This window comes from Pseudopipra pipra, chromosome 3 (assembly GCF_036250125.1).
Source record: "Pseudopipra pipra isolate bDixPip1 chromosome 3, bDixPip1.hap1, whole genome shotgun sequence".
NCBI lineage: Eukaryota > Metazoa > Chordata > Aves > Passeriformes > Pipridae > Pseudopipra > Pseudopipra pipra.
In genome coordinates, this window is record NC_087551.1 from 79683988 (window position 1) to 79700591 (window position 16604).

The 16604-nt window shown below is 37.3% G+C and overlaps 1 protein-coding gene across 5 annotated transcripts in view; it reads left to right on the forward strand.

Annotated features, from left to right (window-relative positions):
• The window catches only part of RNGTT (RNA guanylyltransferase and 5'-phosphatase), a 191927-nt gene that overhangs the window by 43950 nt on the left and 131373 nt on the right, over positions 1-16604 (forward strand). For 4 of the 5 annotated variants that reach the window (XM_064649997.1, XM_064649998.1, XM_064649996.1 and 1 more), the window contains exons 9-10: positions 433-568; positions 7095-7166. In XM_064649997.1, coding sequence (XP_064506067.1) covers positions 433-568; positions 7095-7166 — 208 coding nt within the window. The remainder of the gene's footprint in view (positions 1-432; positions 569-7094; positions 7167-16604) is intronic. The other variant, XM_064649995.1, reaches the window with a different exon arrangement.

Consider the following 16604-nt stretch of genomic DNA (forward strand, 5'->3'; position numbering starts at 1 on the left):
AGGGTGGTTCTTTCCAGGAAATTCTCCAGACTTATACCTGACAGAGTTCTGGTCCACTTAATAAAGGAAAAGCTGGAGTAAAAGATCTTTGCTCGAAATCTAACTGAATTAGCCTCATGTATTTCTTGCAGTGTTAAAACCTCTGTTATTTTTAATAGACTTTCAGGCATAATTTTAGCTGAGCACAGCAAAATTCTTATATATATATATTCTGAACTTTTACCTTTGAAATATTTTCTTTGTGATAATTGCATTGAACTAAATTATCTGCTTTCCTGAGGCAATATGTTTAAACTTTTAAGTGTAAAAAAGTTATTTTAACGTGCTTAATATCTGACATGATTGCTTGTTTTTAGCACTTAATATAAAACAAAATAGTAGAGATTTTGGGGATGTACCTTTAACTATAGTACCTTAACATTGCATTTGCAGGTACATGATGCTGATTGATGGCAAGAATGAAGTTTATATGATTGATAGAGACAATTCCATTTTTCATGTATCTAACCTGGAATTTCCATTTCGTAAAGATCTTCGCACACATCTAGCAAACACTCTTCTGGATGGGGTAAGGAGCATACTGTATAACTGTTGTAATAATTTCAGTGCTGTTTGCTTTTGTTCAAACAGGACCAAATTTTTAGGCTTGGATTGGTGAATCACAGAATTTCAGGAGGAATATAGATTCAGTCACTGGCTAAAAATGGGAATCGCATTCCCTAAGAAATTACCTACAGAATAGCAGTGATGACTGCTCAGGGGGGAGCTGTTTGTCTTTGAAATTAATCAAGGTATGGAGATGACACTCTCTGAATATGAGAAAAGGCTTGAAGAGAATCAAAAGAAATGATTGCAGAACCTCATCCGTTGCTGCAGCTTTATATTTTGAAACAGTAAACATGGTCTATTTCATACAGCTCATGGAAATACTTCTGAAATTTGATAAAATTTTCATAATCTTTTGATTCACATTGACTTGTGAATTGATGTCTTTGTTTCTGTCACCTTTATTTTCAGCTGATCTGAATTATTATATTATTTAGAAATGGCTTACTTTAATTTGTTTAAGACCAAAACATTTCTAAGTTATCATGCTCATTTAAATTATTTAAACTTGCTAATGATCTTTTTGAGACAGTTGTAAAACAAGCTGTAAAATGTCTGTATTTGTTTGAGGACTGGACTGGAGTATTCATGGTAGACTTTTCAGAACAGTAGCCACAAAAAAGAGGTTATTCCTTTCTTGACCTTTTTTTTTTAACATGAGCAAAAAAATTCATTAGCTCTTCCACTAAATCCCTGTCAGTGCAGATCAGTGCAGTTTCCTGTTACGTTTCAGTAGCGTTGGAGGCTCTATACATCACTGTAACTCCTGCTTGCTCTGAAGTATTGAACACCTGAGATGATATTCCATATTGGTCTTCTGAAGCCTAATGCACTTCTCAAATACAGGAGACCATATTGTCATTATTAACTTTCTTTCTTTTCTCAGGCCTTTGATGTCAGTGTTCTTCTTGAAATGTCACTTCTGTGAATGATCTGTCTTACTGAACACACATTTACATGTGAAGCATGTATAAATTGAACCTGTGAGGATAATTACTGCAAGGAACGATGTACTTGTCTGGGGGACAGAGAAGCAGATAATGGAATATTTTCCACCATCTCTGCTTCACTGAAAAAATGAGAGCATAATGCAAGAAGTGCAATGCTGTCAGCTCAGAAGTGGTTGCACAAGCTATCATGTCTGGTAGGAGCCTCTTCAGCCAGGCAGCTTCCTAATGACATACATAATATTATTCTTAATGACATACATTAAGTTCCATACTGTTGAGATTAAAAGCCTGGAACTTTTTTTTTTTATGATGCTCCTTCTAAGGCTCTTGAGAAAGTAATGGCTTGCCGGTGTCCATATGGTGCAATCCTAGGTGTTCTTGAGGGAAATTGCTGCTCTTTTATTTATTAATTATTTTTATTTCAAAACAGCCTTTTTAGTGAAGGTGGTGAATATGGAGGTGGTAGAAGATGAGGATATTGAGATATGTGTGTAATGTGGCTGTGGGGCGTGGGAGAAGGTCTCTGATCTGGTGTGTTGTGTTTCCCAGATTTAAGTCTCTTAAGAATAAATTAAGTTCTGTCATGTACCCAGGACATGAACTATAACTTTGCTTAATTTGTTGTTCTGTTAAAGTTTGACTGTTACAATGCATTTTGGTATTTACTGGCATAAAATCAGTCAGATTTACCCCCTCCATGTTTTTTCCATGAAGTGGAAAGTAAAATGACATTAAATGAACGAGTACCCTGAATGAAGTATTCTGAGATAAAACTAAAACCTTTCAATGGATAAATACTTTTCATAGTACAGATTTCTAAATTTATTTTAATGTGGTCAGTTAAATAAAAAGCTGTTGATAGAATATTTCTTTTTTCGATTGAAATTCCTTTCAACAGATTTGAGGATAAGATTTGCCTATTACTTGAAGCATCAGAACAGCTTAACTTTGTAATTGAATATTTGTTGAATGTTGGTGCCGAATGCCAATTTCTGTGAATGATCCTTTACTTTGGATATATGCACGATTGATTTTATTTTATATTTTAAATCCATTAGAAGAAGAAGTTGGCTTTTTCTGTATTAACATATTTTACTAACTAGAGCTTGAAGGGCTGTTGAAGTTAATTCTTTAGCTGCAGGTTGAAGTAGTTCATACTTACTGTCTTTGAAGTATCCCTCTCTCTGTCAGGAAATGAGTATAGAATGTGGTGGCCCAATTGACACTGCTTTACAGGGATCTTAAAAATACGAGAAAGAGGGAAAGAGAAAACAGAAATATCAGTGCCATGTGGCAAAACTACTGGTTTTAAGAATACAAAAGATTAGGTCATTCCCCCTAACTTTATTTAGAATGACAGTATATATGAAACTTTCATAAAGGCAATTTCCATGCATTCAGGGATCTATTAACTTGCTTTAACGGTTCTGGTGTCAGCCTTTCATGTGGTTGTCTTTCAGAATTTCAAATGCATTTATGGTTCACTTCAGGCTGAAATTACTTGCAAACAGTTGTTACTGTGATCAGTAACATCTTTGATGATGACAGATCTCCTGCAATACTCTGTGCTCATCTCCAGCTCTTCAGTTGCAGTTGTTCTCCTGGCATGGAAGAAAGTTTTCTGCAAAGCTCATTAAAGCTAATTTGAATATTACTTACAGGTGACTAGTATAATATGAATTATTCCTGTAGAAGCCAAGTGTTTTATATCCATTCTGTTACCTGAGGGAATGCATAGAATTTTGTTCAGCTGTTTTGGCTGTCATGCAAGAAAACTAATTAGTTATTTTCAGGAGCTTTCATGGCATTCTGCTTAGGTTTCAAACAGTTGAGTAGAAAATGCAGAGGCATTCTTTGGCTTGAATTACATTTTACGATTTTAATACAATTTTTTATCTATTTTATTTATATATAAAATATTGTTCACACTTGAAGACTTAGGATGGCCAAGAACTCAAAAAACAGAGAATGAGGTAGAGATTTATTTATGCTTTTATATCAGTATAGACCTCACTTATTTTTAAGCTCTCTGAGAAATGGCATAACTTAAAACTTTTTGAGTTTGCAAAAGCTGGTGAAAAATAGATTTATGCAAAATAGATTTTAAAAAAAAGGCGAAAAAAAAAGCTGTTTTGATTCCTGAAATACAGCAGTGACTAGAATTGTATTAAAGGTAAATGGACAAAGGAGGAGGAAAAAGAATAATAAATGTATTATTAAATCTGATTCCATACTGTACGTCAACAAAAAATGCATTCTGCAAGTGGCTGATAAAATTAGGTCTGTTGCTTTGTGCTTAGATTTTAGATTATTTTAAGTCCAAGGTAACTGTCTAGATATGTGAGTTAAGGAAAAAAGTCCATGAGCTATCAGTCCAGTCTTGTACTTGTGCAGCTAAAAGCTCTTAACGCAGTTGCAGTTTCTAATATACTGTGCCACTGCTCTGCAACACCAGAAAGTTAAGGAGAGTAACAGCAGTGCAGTGTTGCCAGGTAACATTGCAGAAACTGCTCACTGCACCTTGCTCTGCAGGCCCACAGGTTGAGTGAGTACCTAAACTAGCAGCTAATGGACAAGTCATAAAGATCATACTGACTAACAGAGGTCATTTTAAACTGGCTATAAATCTACATGGAGTCCAGAGAAGGGAATGCACAAATGCAAGCGTGCCTCATGGATACTTTTATGTTCTATTAACATGTCATGTGACTGGATTTGGGTTTAAGTTTTGACTTATCTAAAAATTGGCTTAAATATAGTTTTTCAGTATCAGGTTATTGCTCAGGTCAGAATGAATGAGTTTGATTGTGGTCAGTCCTTAAATACTACATTTTCCCAAACTCTCTGAACTGGCCTCTGAGGAGGTCTATTCCCTGGGGTATTTTTCAATTCTGATAATTTCAAGGAAGATTCTGAAATCAGACTGTAAAATAATTATGTGTTAGAGCATTTCCAATCTGAACCTTATGCTCACTTTACAGCTTTTGCTTTATGACAGTTGTATTGGCGTAACTAATGGAGCAGGGAATGTTGTTGTCATGATGGAGATGAGCAGTGCAGGAATTTGTCATCTCTACTTCTAAGGCATATTGTGCTATTGTTTTTTTGCTCTGGTAGCTGGGATTTCAGTCAGGATGTCAAAGAAAACAAGAGGCAGGGGAGGAAGAAAAGTGGGGATGTGAGGAAAAAGGTTTATGTGATCAGTAATAGAATCAAAAAAGTTTACACGTTTGGAGTAGAGAAAAGGTTTCTTTATAAAATTAATTCTGTATTAAAAATGAACATTCCAGAAGATGTTTAAAAGTAGTTCTTGGTCCTCTTGGATATGTTTTACGATTCTTCTTAAATTGGATATCCAGAGATTCAGATTTTGAAAATTAGGCATAAAATCCCTTAATACTAGGCATTGAAATATTTTCAGGGTTTTGCATACAAATGCTAGCTTTGCATCAAAGCTGAGGCTCTGAATATGCATGCTGAGGAAGTGAGTCCTTAAACCTTAAATACGTGTTCAATTAAACATGTTTCAAAAGTTTGTTTCACCTGTCAATTAGATTGAAACATTAAAAAAATAGCATTCTTTTTTTTTAGTTTTACTTTATTTGTTTCACCTGATCAGGTGGGTTTTTCCCTGTGTTCCCCCCCCACACACACACCCCTGCCCCTTTTCATTATATCTTTACTCACTCTTCCAGGTTTGTACATTATGCCTTCTGTCTCTTGAGTTGTACCTAGTCCATCTGTTCTTGCACTTAGTTATAAAATGTATTGTCCGAGAAGGCATTGCAGTGTTGCATCAGCTTTCCTTTGATAGCTCACCAGTGTCTTACCTAAATATTGGAAACTAACAGAATGACATTTCGTTGCATTACCTCTATGTGGAACATTTAGCAAATGTTATTTGATAGTACCTGTGACTTAATATTTTTTAGAGTTAAGAATAAGATATTGTAATGTTACAAATGAATGTTTTGCACTCATTGAATTTATTTTTAATTTTGAATTTTTTAATTATGTGTAAAGATGTGTGTGGTCAGTTCAGGTAGTCATTCACAACATCTGTGAATGCAGCATTTGGTTGTGAAAGCCCGATCTCTGTCTCAGTGTTCTGTTCACAGAAGATGAGATTTCAAAATATAAAGTAGGCAACTTACAGTTCCTAGTGTTTTTGAGAACAACATGTTCGTGTCTTCTAGTGTAGTTTTAAATGCTTCAAGCTTTGTGTTTTCTTTAAAACAAATCTATGTTTTTACAACTGCTTGCTTATTTTTCAAAGCAAATTGCGGTTAAATACTAGGTACAATTCAAGAAGCTTGTTATTGTTGTGCAAACTGAAAATCAATCTTACATGAGTCAGTCAGACTCTTGTTTGGGTTTATTTTGTAAAATGTATGGATTCTAAAAGAAGTTAAAAGGTTGTAAGGCAGAAAATTGCTACTAACCTAGCAAGAAACTGGCTAAACAAAATTAATTTGAATTGATGTAATGTTCTTTTTTGGAATAATTCTCGATCTCGTTTTCATCTTGTTACAGTGAACCATTTTCATGTTTTTGAATTGTTTTATCTTTTATGTGTGAATTCGGATTTTAACTTGGTATTTTCAGGAAAAAATCCTTAGCAGATTATTAACTTTGCTAATTTATTAGCCAAGAATCAGGTAGGGGAGGGGGGCAGGGAGAAGATTGGTTGCATTTATAGAAGTGAATAATTTGAAGTTTTCTGGAAAAGATCTACCAGTGGTTGATTGTTACTGTTTTCAATCATGACTAATCAATATGAAACTAAATATTCTTTATAAGTTCATCAAACAAATTATGTCTAATTCATATCGTAGGAAGCCTGAGTTAACGGATGTAAGCACCAGCATGTAAGGTGTCTATATTTTTGTATGTAGTATTAAATTCAAGAAACACTTTTGTGTTTGGATGTTGATTGTCAATATTCTTTCCCTAGCTGACATATTTCCAAGATGATTTCCAGTACATATTGAATGTTAATATGTGATACAGAGAGTATCTGTGATATTTCCATTTGAAGGAACCATACTGTTTAGTCACAGTGCAACATTTAAGCAAATTGCAGTTCTCACTGCTGCCTAGGATGCTGTTAAAATGAAAAGATCCAACCTGTGCATAGAAAATGAATGTGAATGCTTGTTCTTTACAATCTTACCGTGGTTAAGATTTCCAATAGTGTTTGGTTGATTTAGGATTGCAGTTCTTACGGCGATTTCTAAAAACTCATTATTCACTCAAGAAAAGTAGTGATTTCAAAATCTGTGGGGAAACTAATGTATAAATGCTGCAGATCAGAAGCCTTAGTACAGCTTCCTGATGATTTTTTGTATGCTTCATGAGAGACTTTTAAGACTGCAATAATATTTTTATAATCTTGACCTACTGTATAATATTTTTTGTAATAAAGATATGGGCAGTGTTTGATTGCATCAGGCTTGCAGATATGTGCACTAAGTATAAATGTGCCAACATTCTTCTATATTCATGAATAAATGTCCATGTCATCTCTTTTCTTTTAAGGAAATGATCATTGACAAGGTTAATGGACAGGTTGTCCCTCGGTACTTGATATATGACATTATCAAGTTTAATGTAAGTACTTTCAATTTTATTGGTTATCATTAGTTATTGATTCTTACTTTAATTTTAATCTTATTTATATGAGAGCTCCAAAGTAAATTTAAACACCAAAAGTGTTTGGGTGTTTTTACAACTCGGTAACAAGCAATGCATCAGAATTAAGATTGAAAGCAGCCTTACAGTATGTATCAATTTATTTCCACCTGCTCAAGAAAAAAATGGCGGTTTGAAACAGTCTACTAAACACTGTTGGAATATTTCCCATTTCTAGAGCATGTTTGAACTATTTACGCAGTGAAATCAATAGGGCATGAAGAAGTTAGCCTGTAAGTGGTATATTTGTTACCAGAGCATCACAGTACTTGTTAAGCTGCTCTGTCACCTCCTTCTCAAATTTCTGTTTGAAACCAGGCAGCTGGCCCTCTGCTAAGTCCTCAACAGCAGGCTCTCCTGATGGCACAGGCTGTAGGAAAAGTGTGTAAGAAAGAAATATATTGTGGAAGTTGTGGAAAGGGAGAATAAAGTCTATGAATAAAGTCTTTGTGCTCACAAGAAAGAGCTGTTAAACAGCACTGAAAATAGGAAACTTGTTTTCTGTAAACCAGCTTTCAAATATGGTAAAGGTTTGAATGTCACCAAAGGGCTCTTGTTGGCGTCTTTTATAGATTTATCCTTTTTTTTCATCGTAGCTCATATGTTACTGTGTTTTGGATTTGCAAATCAGCACAGAACAGTGCTGATAACACAGGTATGGTTTTTGTTACTGCTGAGCAGCACTTGCACAGCCTCAAGCCCTTTTCTGTTTCTCACCCTACCCCACCAGTGAGAAGGCTTGGGGTGCACAAGAAGTTGGGAAGGGGACACAGCTGGGACAGCTGACCCTGACTGACCAAAGGGACATTCCATACCATGTGGTGTCATGCTCAGCATATAAAGCTGGGGGAAGAAGAGCAAAGAGGGGGATGTTTGGAGTTAAGGCATTTGCCTTGCCAAGTCACCATTGTGTGTGATGGAGCCCTGCTGTCCTGGAGATGGCTAAATGCCTCCCTGACCATTGGAAGTGGTGAATGAATTCCTTACTTGGCTTTCTTTGCATGTGCAGCTTTTGTTTTACCTTTGAAGCTCTCTTTATCTCCACCTTGGGTTTTCTCACTTAGACCCTTTTCATTCTCTCTCCCCATCTTATTCTAGGGGGCATGAGGGAGCAGCTGTGGGAATCTTAACCACCTACTGTAGTTAAACCACAACGTGTTAAATTTAGTCACTAGACCTGTGACTAAATAGCCCATGGAGAAAACACTCTAGTATCTGTTAATGCTTCTGGAAAAACAAAATTATTATTTCAGTGCACCAAACAGGACAAGAACAGTATTAGTAAACCACAGTGCATTTCAGACTTTCTAAACTACAGTCTTGAGTAAAATACTAGTCAGCTCAATCACTCAGTGTAAGTGGGAATTGCAAATGTAGGCATGGTACTAGTCACCACAAATTACTTTGGTATTCTTGGAAGTGTAGTCATACTGTGAATTAGGCCAACTGCTTTTAAAAGTAGTAGTTTGTGGGAATAAGTGTTAGATTAGGACTAGAAGCTTTTTGTTAACACATTTAAATTCTGTATCTGGATGTCCTTTCTCTAACCTTTTCTGTAAAGTAGGTGTTAGTTTCCTGGATTCCTCCTATGATTAAGACTTTTCCCTAAACAAGAATTCCATGTAGTCTTCTGAAAAATAGTCTTCTACAGCCACTTCTGAGTTCTCATTTTTCCTTTACATTTTCTTACCTGTTCCTCCTCCTGTGATTCCATGTTTCTTTACCTTCATGTCTTTCCTTGTCTCTGCACTCCTTTTGTGTCTAACCTGCCGTTAACTGCTGTTACGCTTCCTTTAAAATGTGCATGCAAGGTAAGAAGTGTACAGTCTCCTCCGTCCATCAGTTTGGGATGTGCATATACTCTTCTAGCAAAATAACACTTTCTGGAAGTCATGATTATTTTGGTGAGACTTTTTTTTGTGGCAGATGGGGAGGAAACCCGCATTTGTAGTGAAGTGCCCAGATTTACCATGATGAATCCCACTTGGCAAACAGGAAAAATGATCAGAGGATTGTCAACTTTTGGGAAAAGTCTCCTGTTGAGCAGGGCTTTAAATGCTTTAAAGCTTGTTTGGTTTTGTTTGTTTGTTTGTTTTTTAAATGCACTGGGAATGAGAGAGAGGAGTTAGTTACTACGTAATACTTTTTTAATGTGAAGGACAAATTAGGATAATGTTATCAGTATGAGTACAAGCAGGGCTTTAGCTGCAAGAAGTTATTAGCAATGGCCCTACTGCAAAGATTAAAAAGCACAGCAATTTTTAGGTTAATTTTAGAAGCTTAATTATAGAAATGGGCACCCAAGGATGTTTGGCTTGGCAAGAAATGATCAACAGAATTTTGTGACTGAGAGAGGTAAATGTATTAAAAACTTGTAACTGGCAAGAAAGGATCAGTTCCTATTTCAGTTGTGCAAGTTAGATTTGTGTTCATTTTTCTAGCAGATCTTCAAATCAGATAATTACACAAAGCACCAGTCCAGTTCAAAACCAAAACATTCTCCCCCTCTGTCCCCACCTTCCCAAACAAACAATGCCTCCTGCCCCTAATTCAAAAATCCCCAAAATCAACTTGACATAAGAGGTTGGTCTGAAATTTGGTATTGTTCCCTTGGATCATGAAAGTAGTTGAGTCTTCTTGAAGGTGAATGATGGAATTACTGTACTCACTATCCATCTTGTGATAAGATTTCCAGCATGTCCCCCTTCCACAGTGACCCAACATACTCTGCTCTTGGAGATGCAACTTCATGGAATGCAATCTGTGGAAATGCACATACAAACCCCATTGATGAACACCTTTGCTGAGGCAAACCTCATGTTTTAGTCAGATATAGCAAACTAGAGATATTTTCACCTGAACTTATTCTCAAATACTCAACCTGTTCTGCTAGCTGAGTGTTGCAAAGTTGTCTGGCTTTTTCAGAATATTCCTTCTGAAATATTGCATTCACAAATTCCACAGTACATCCCAAAGACTTATGTACACTATTAATACTCATGAGAATTTATGTGCTAGGACGACCAGTACTAACACAAAAATACAGAAATTAGTCCTAAAATAAGGAAATATATAGTTTTTCAGAATGCAGCATGTGGTATAGTAAGATATATATACTGGAGTACTTGAGGAAAACATGCCAATAATCTATCTTGGTTGTCTCCTTCCATGATAAATTTTGTATTGAATTCTGATGCTTATCACACATAGCTGCTGCAAAAGTCAGTCTTCAGGAATGCTGATGGAATCCTTTGACTCAATTTCTTTTACTTACTGTTTCTGTGACATCTGGTCTCTAGAAACTTGTGGTAACACTTCCCATTGTGTTACAAGAGATGCCTGTGTCAAGAAAAACAAATGATTCTTCAGGACATTTAAAAGGATTTTTTTTTTTATTGTAACTTTCTTCAGTCTGAATCATGATGTCAATTGCTATTAATAGCAACTCAAAATCTGACATTGCTGTCTCACTGCTTTCATCTCACATGCTAAAATCAAATTCATAGAAAGGAAGATGTATCCTAGTGAAATAAGCCTGCCTTCTGGCCTCAACTCTTTGAGGGGCCACAGAACAACCTCTGATTTTTCTTTTCTGTTTTGTTTGGTTCTTTCTATAAAGAACAACTCAGATGATATAAAATTATCATAGAATATACAGAGTTGGAAGGGGCCTATCAATACCACAGAGTGCAACTCCTGGCCCAGCACAGGACACCCCAAGAATCACACCGTGTACTTGGCGGCTTTGTCCAAACGCTTCCTGGACTCTCTCAGGCTTGGTGCCGTGACCACTGGGGAGCCTCTTCCAGTGCCCAGCCACCCTCTGAGTGAAAAACATTTTCCTGATAGCCAATTTGAACCTCCCCTGACTCCGCTTCATGCCATTTCCTCGAGTCCTATCATGGGTCATGAGAGTGAAGTGATTGGTGCCTCCCCCTCTGCTTCCTGCCATGAGGATGTTGGAGACCACAATGAGGTTGCCTCTCAGTCTCCTCTTCTTCAGGCTGAACAAACCAAGTGACCTCAACTGCTCCTCCAAACCCTTCACCATCCGCGTGGCCCTCCTTTAGACACTCTCTAAGAGCTTAATGGCTTTTTTATATTGTGGTGCCCAAAACTGCACACAATATTCAAGGTTAGGCCACCCCCAGCGCAGAGCAGAGTGGGACAATCACCTCCCTTGACTGGCTGGTGTTGCTTTGCCTGATGCCCCCCCCCCCCCAGGACACAGTTGGCTGCCAGGGCACTGCTGACTCATATTCAACTTTGGACCAGGACCCACAGGTCCCCTTTCTGCACCACTGCTTTCCAGCATCTCATTCCCCAGTCTATACACGTAACTGAAGTCTGTTCTGAGAGGCTGCATATACTGATAAATGAAACTGTGTGAGGGGTGGGATCCTACTATTCAGTCTTTGTCCTGTTTTAAAGTAGTTAAAATGGTCCCTGGCACACTTTTGGTCCTGGCTGGCTGCTTCTCAAGAACTCAAGAACTGCTGAGCAGTTCTTAAGAGTAGTTTAAAGTTTGACATTGCTCAGGAACCATTCTTGTCAGATGTTCTGAGGTCTCATAGTTCTCTTTTTAGAGAGTATGAATGTGGTCAGATAACTGATGGCTTCAGGGACAGCGATGAGGCATTTGCCCTGTAGGTTCACTAGTGTGGGTGTACCCAGAGTGTCTTCTAGTTCACAGACTTGGGGCTCACCTCTCTGAAGTTCAGAAAGTGCTGTTTTGTGAAATATCAGGTATTCTGCTATTAATGTGCCTTTAGGGGCTTAGGGCAGAGGACATGTAGGCTCCTTCTGTAGAAAAGAAGAGAGGGAATAAGGTGAAATAAAAAATAGTAGTATATCATGATATACTATGATATAACAGACAGCACAAGTCTGTTGTGGAGGGTTAAAGAAGATCCAAGAAGGCTGAAAACTGGTATGCCACTTCTGCTTGTCTATGGAGAGGATGGCACCAATATGGGAAAGATGTCATTATCATCTCAAATCACTTTTGGCTCGTGAAATGTTTCTGTGAGTAGGAATCAATTATAACACAATTTGTCTTTTCTTACAACCTATTGGATTTTTTTTTCCTAAGAAAAATCATTTTCTCACTGAAAAATGATAAAGTCTTTAATAGAAATTCATGTGTTTATTTAGCTTTTAATATTCTAATTGAGGTGGTTTTTTTCCCACATTCATGTCACTGGCTATGTGTGAACTCCATACACTTGAAATCTGGATTTTTTGTATACCTCTGAACATAAAAGCCTAATGGCACCCATCATTCCTTGTGGTGTTTAGCCTTAATGGAGTACAGAGCTAAATCCCTGCGGTGCATGTTTGTCTTGGTTTGAGACCTCTCAAAAATCCAATTTCCAAGTCCAAGCCCCCCTCCCACAATTTGCTTCAGTGTGAGAGGGTTTTCAGACAAAACACAGCTACTCAGCATTGGGGGAAGGGGAAAATACTTACAAGGTTTATTTACATACAGATATATATATATAGGTAACAACTACTGTTTTTACGATGAAATAATAATATATTTACATTAGATTAAATTTCTCTTTTTGTTCAACAAGAGTCCAGGAAGAAAAGAGAAAAGTCTTTTTGTCACTTTTCAGGTCACAGTTCCTTCAAATTAGTTTCTGTGGTATTAGTTAGCGTCCTTCATTTTTAAGGCAGCAGATTTGAGTATTGCAGACAGAATTTTTCTGTTCTTACTTTGTGAAAATCCTAATCCCTCAAGCCCGAGTCTTCGAGGGACTTCCTTAGAGATTTTCACTCCTCCGGTGCTGCTGCATTTCGGAACTCCCCTTCAAATGGAAGTCCATCCCTCTTTCTAAAAGAGGGTCTCTAAAAGGGGTTCTGGGGAGATTTAATTCAGTCTTACCCCCAAAACAGTCTTCACTGAGTTTTCTCTGTTCTGTTGCCAGCTCTCTCTCTCCTTGCAGGACATCTCTCTGCGTCTTTGAGCCTGGCTCCACGCCATCTCGTTGCTGCTGGCTATCTTTTTGGCTTTCAGCCACCACTGCCTCTGTTCAGCTCTGCACACAGCCGTCCTTTTTCCCCCTCACATAAGAGGGTAAAAGAAGGTGCGATCCAGGGATCTCTCCAATTCTTTCGGAGTTCCCCTCGATCGCCAGTCTCAGGGGGGGCTCCACTCAACTACTGCGCTGCTCCAGGCCCCCCAGCCAGGGGCTGAAGAAGAGGGCCTGCTGGCCCTCCCTCCTCGTGGCTTCACAACATGGCTACAGCTACCTCAACTTTCTTCTCTTCCAGCCTGTGCCTGTATGTTGATTTTTACAGTAGTGAAATGTAGCTTCTGATTGGCCCTGGCACACCAGGAACACCACCCCCCCAGGGTTAACCACTTTTTCTAACTCCAGGGGAAAACACTTTTTATCCCAGGACAATGTTACTTTTCAGCTTCTTGATTTGCCTCTGTGTGTAGTTGAGTTCATTATTATGAACTCATAGTAGCTGTATTGCACTAGCTCTTTCACCTGAATAGTGAATAAGAAGTTCAAATTTGGTGGATAATTCTAGTGTAACAGAGGAAGCTGACAGTAGAATAATTAATAGCCCTAGAAGCAAATACAGGGAAATCCAAATCCCTTTTTGTCTGAAACAATCCACAAGAGAAGGTGTCTTCATTCTCCAGTCATCTTAGAGACTCTTCCTGAAAAACCTTGTTTTGAGAAGCTTTTTCTGAGATAATATTCAGTAGCTACATGTAAATGTATAGACGCTAAACTTAAGCAACTATTTTTTTCCTTAGTTAAGTAATAAAAAGTAACACTGGCATGATGTAGGATCTAATTAGTGCATTCTTAGCAAGGATGCTGAAAGTGAATACTACTTTCCTTTTCCTTTCTAACCCTGGCCTTTAAATTTTTAAACTCTAGCCAAGTTTTCATGAGACCAGATTGCAATGGTAAGAATAGACTGAATGATTGAAAAAGAATAATTATTTAGACGTTTAGAAAGGAGATAGAATTTTGATTCAATTTCCTAATACTCTGTGCATTAAATTAAGTCAAGATCAAGATTTCTTAGGTTGTCATTATACATAGCAATGCTGTTGCTATTAGATAAAATTTGTCATGGTAAATAGGTATGCTAGTCATAAATCCCACTTACAGCCAATGTGCTCATTGAATTAATGCATGAAAAATGTTTGTTTTAAATCCCTGTAAAATATTACCTTGTCTGACTTTTCCATTACAAACTTTATTTTAAAACAGGCTCACAGTACGTGCTGTCTCTTAGTTGCTAGCCTCTTAACCTTATCTTAAAAAGGTGAAACCTGTGAAAGTTTTGAGGGCACAGTTCAGAGGTGCAAGTGTTTAATTGTATCTTTTCTGTTTAAAAATGCACCTGGCTGCCAGTCACCCTTCCACTCTTAATTTTAATTCTGAGGCTCTATTTCAAATGGTACCGCCTGAAAATATAGATTTAAAATGCTTCTTTTACTAATTTAATTTTTTTACTAATTTTAATTTTACTCTTGAAAATGAAGATGCCATGCTCGTGTTTGCTCTTGCACCCTCTCAATTATTTATTGCAGAGACTTACCTAACAAACACCCAAATGTTTGTAATGGTGCTCTTAATGTGTGTTATGTTCTTGACATCTGTATATATCACTTCATTCCTTCATGGCTCAGGGTGTCAGGTAAATGAAATGAGCATCCACTCTGTTGTGTCTTGCTTTGCTTTCTGTTCACTCTGGGAGAGGTGCATTAAGTTTACTTTCTCTTCCTCCTCTGGTTTTATGCTGCTGTTTGTTAAGAGCAACAGCAGCTTGGCCAGGTAATGTGTTTCAGTATTCTGAAGTTCTGAAAGGGCAGCATTGCGGTATAGGAAAAGCAACAGATGGTGGGCCTGTAGGATGGAGAATCAACATGGTAAGGCACTGCTGAAGCTTTTGGATCTGTGGAACTGGATTGGCAGAAATACATCTTAGTTAGTTGTCTTTTCAAAGTCTCAGTTGATCATCTTTTGTCCATCATTGAAAACCTGACTTGAATGTCTCAGTAGCACAATTTCCAAATCTTCATACCTCTTCTGTAAACTTTCAGACAGTTAATTTGTGTTTTCTTCACTGTTCCTCCTTGTGCTTGAGTAAAGTGCACAGCAACTGAAAAGTAGGATTTCTATGCATTTTTACATCTCTTTTTTTAAAATGTGTCCTTTGCTAACATGCCTGCATAAAGTAAATTATTGCTGAAGAGTGATAATTAGTACATGCTGAACAGGATGTCTTTGCTGGTTTTGTGTTCTTAATTTTGTATTTTTTGTCTAATAAGCTGCTTGTTGTTGGGGAGCATTGTTTAGTGGTAATTAGTTTGAAGCCTGACTGTTTTACTTGCTGGTCAGACTGTGTGAAGAAAACGTTATTTCTTCCTTTCCCTTACATCTCTGATCCTCCTTTTCCCAACCCAGGGGGCACTGTAGATCACAGTGAAGGTGGTTTGTTCTCTACATTTTCCAAAATAGAGAATGCTTAATAGAATATTATATAAAAGCAAAGGGAGTGTATTAAATTTTGTCATGTCTTGTTTCATTCTCCAAATGTGTTACTCTCGTTAGAATCTTTTTGAATGGCAGATTATCACTAGTATAATTGTCAGAGGAAGGGACACAAAGTGTTGCTCCTGGGAGAGAGATACAGGACAAGCGGTTCTCCGAGAGTAACTTTAGAAGTTGTCTCGGTATTAAATCCTTTATATTTTTCAGGTTCTCTGTGTTTTACTTGCTTACTCTGATGTGATACTTTTTCAGGAAACCATGAAACATGCTCCAAAAAATCCAAAGTCAGACCTGAATGTTTAAGTTGCATTGTAAATGAAAATAACTCTGAGATATTTCAAACCTTAAACATGATTTGGAGAATAAAGTCCACAAACAAATTTTTTGTTCTTAGATGATCTTCTTAAAGAACTTTTCTCAATATCTTTGCTAAACAATTTTTTGCCTTTCATGTTTTTAGCCTTAAAAGCCCCTCACTTTTATTTGCAGTATCTTTTTATCTTGTTGTTATGCTAGGAACTGCTTATGATTAAATAGAAGAACTGTCTCCCTCATCTTGCAGTTTATAAGTCATTCCCATAGGAACTGCCTAGTGGAATTAAAGCCAGCTTCTGTCTCAAGCAAATATAGACATCTCTCAAAAATGTGGCAGTAATCACAGCTGAAGTGGAAAGTGTGAAAAACTTTGCAGTGGAGCAGGTTTTGCAGTTGCATTATCATGTCCAGTTTTCTATGTACTGAGAATGAAGTCTAACACAGGGCTTTTCTTGTCCAGTATCTTTCAAAACAGAAAAAACTATAAGCGAAATAGAGTATGATTGGGAATATA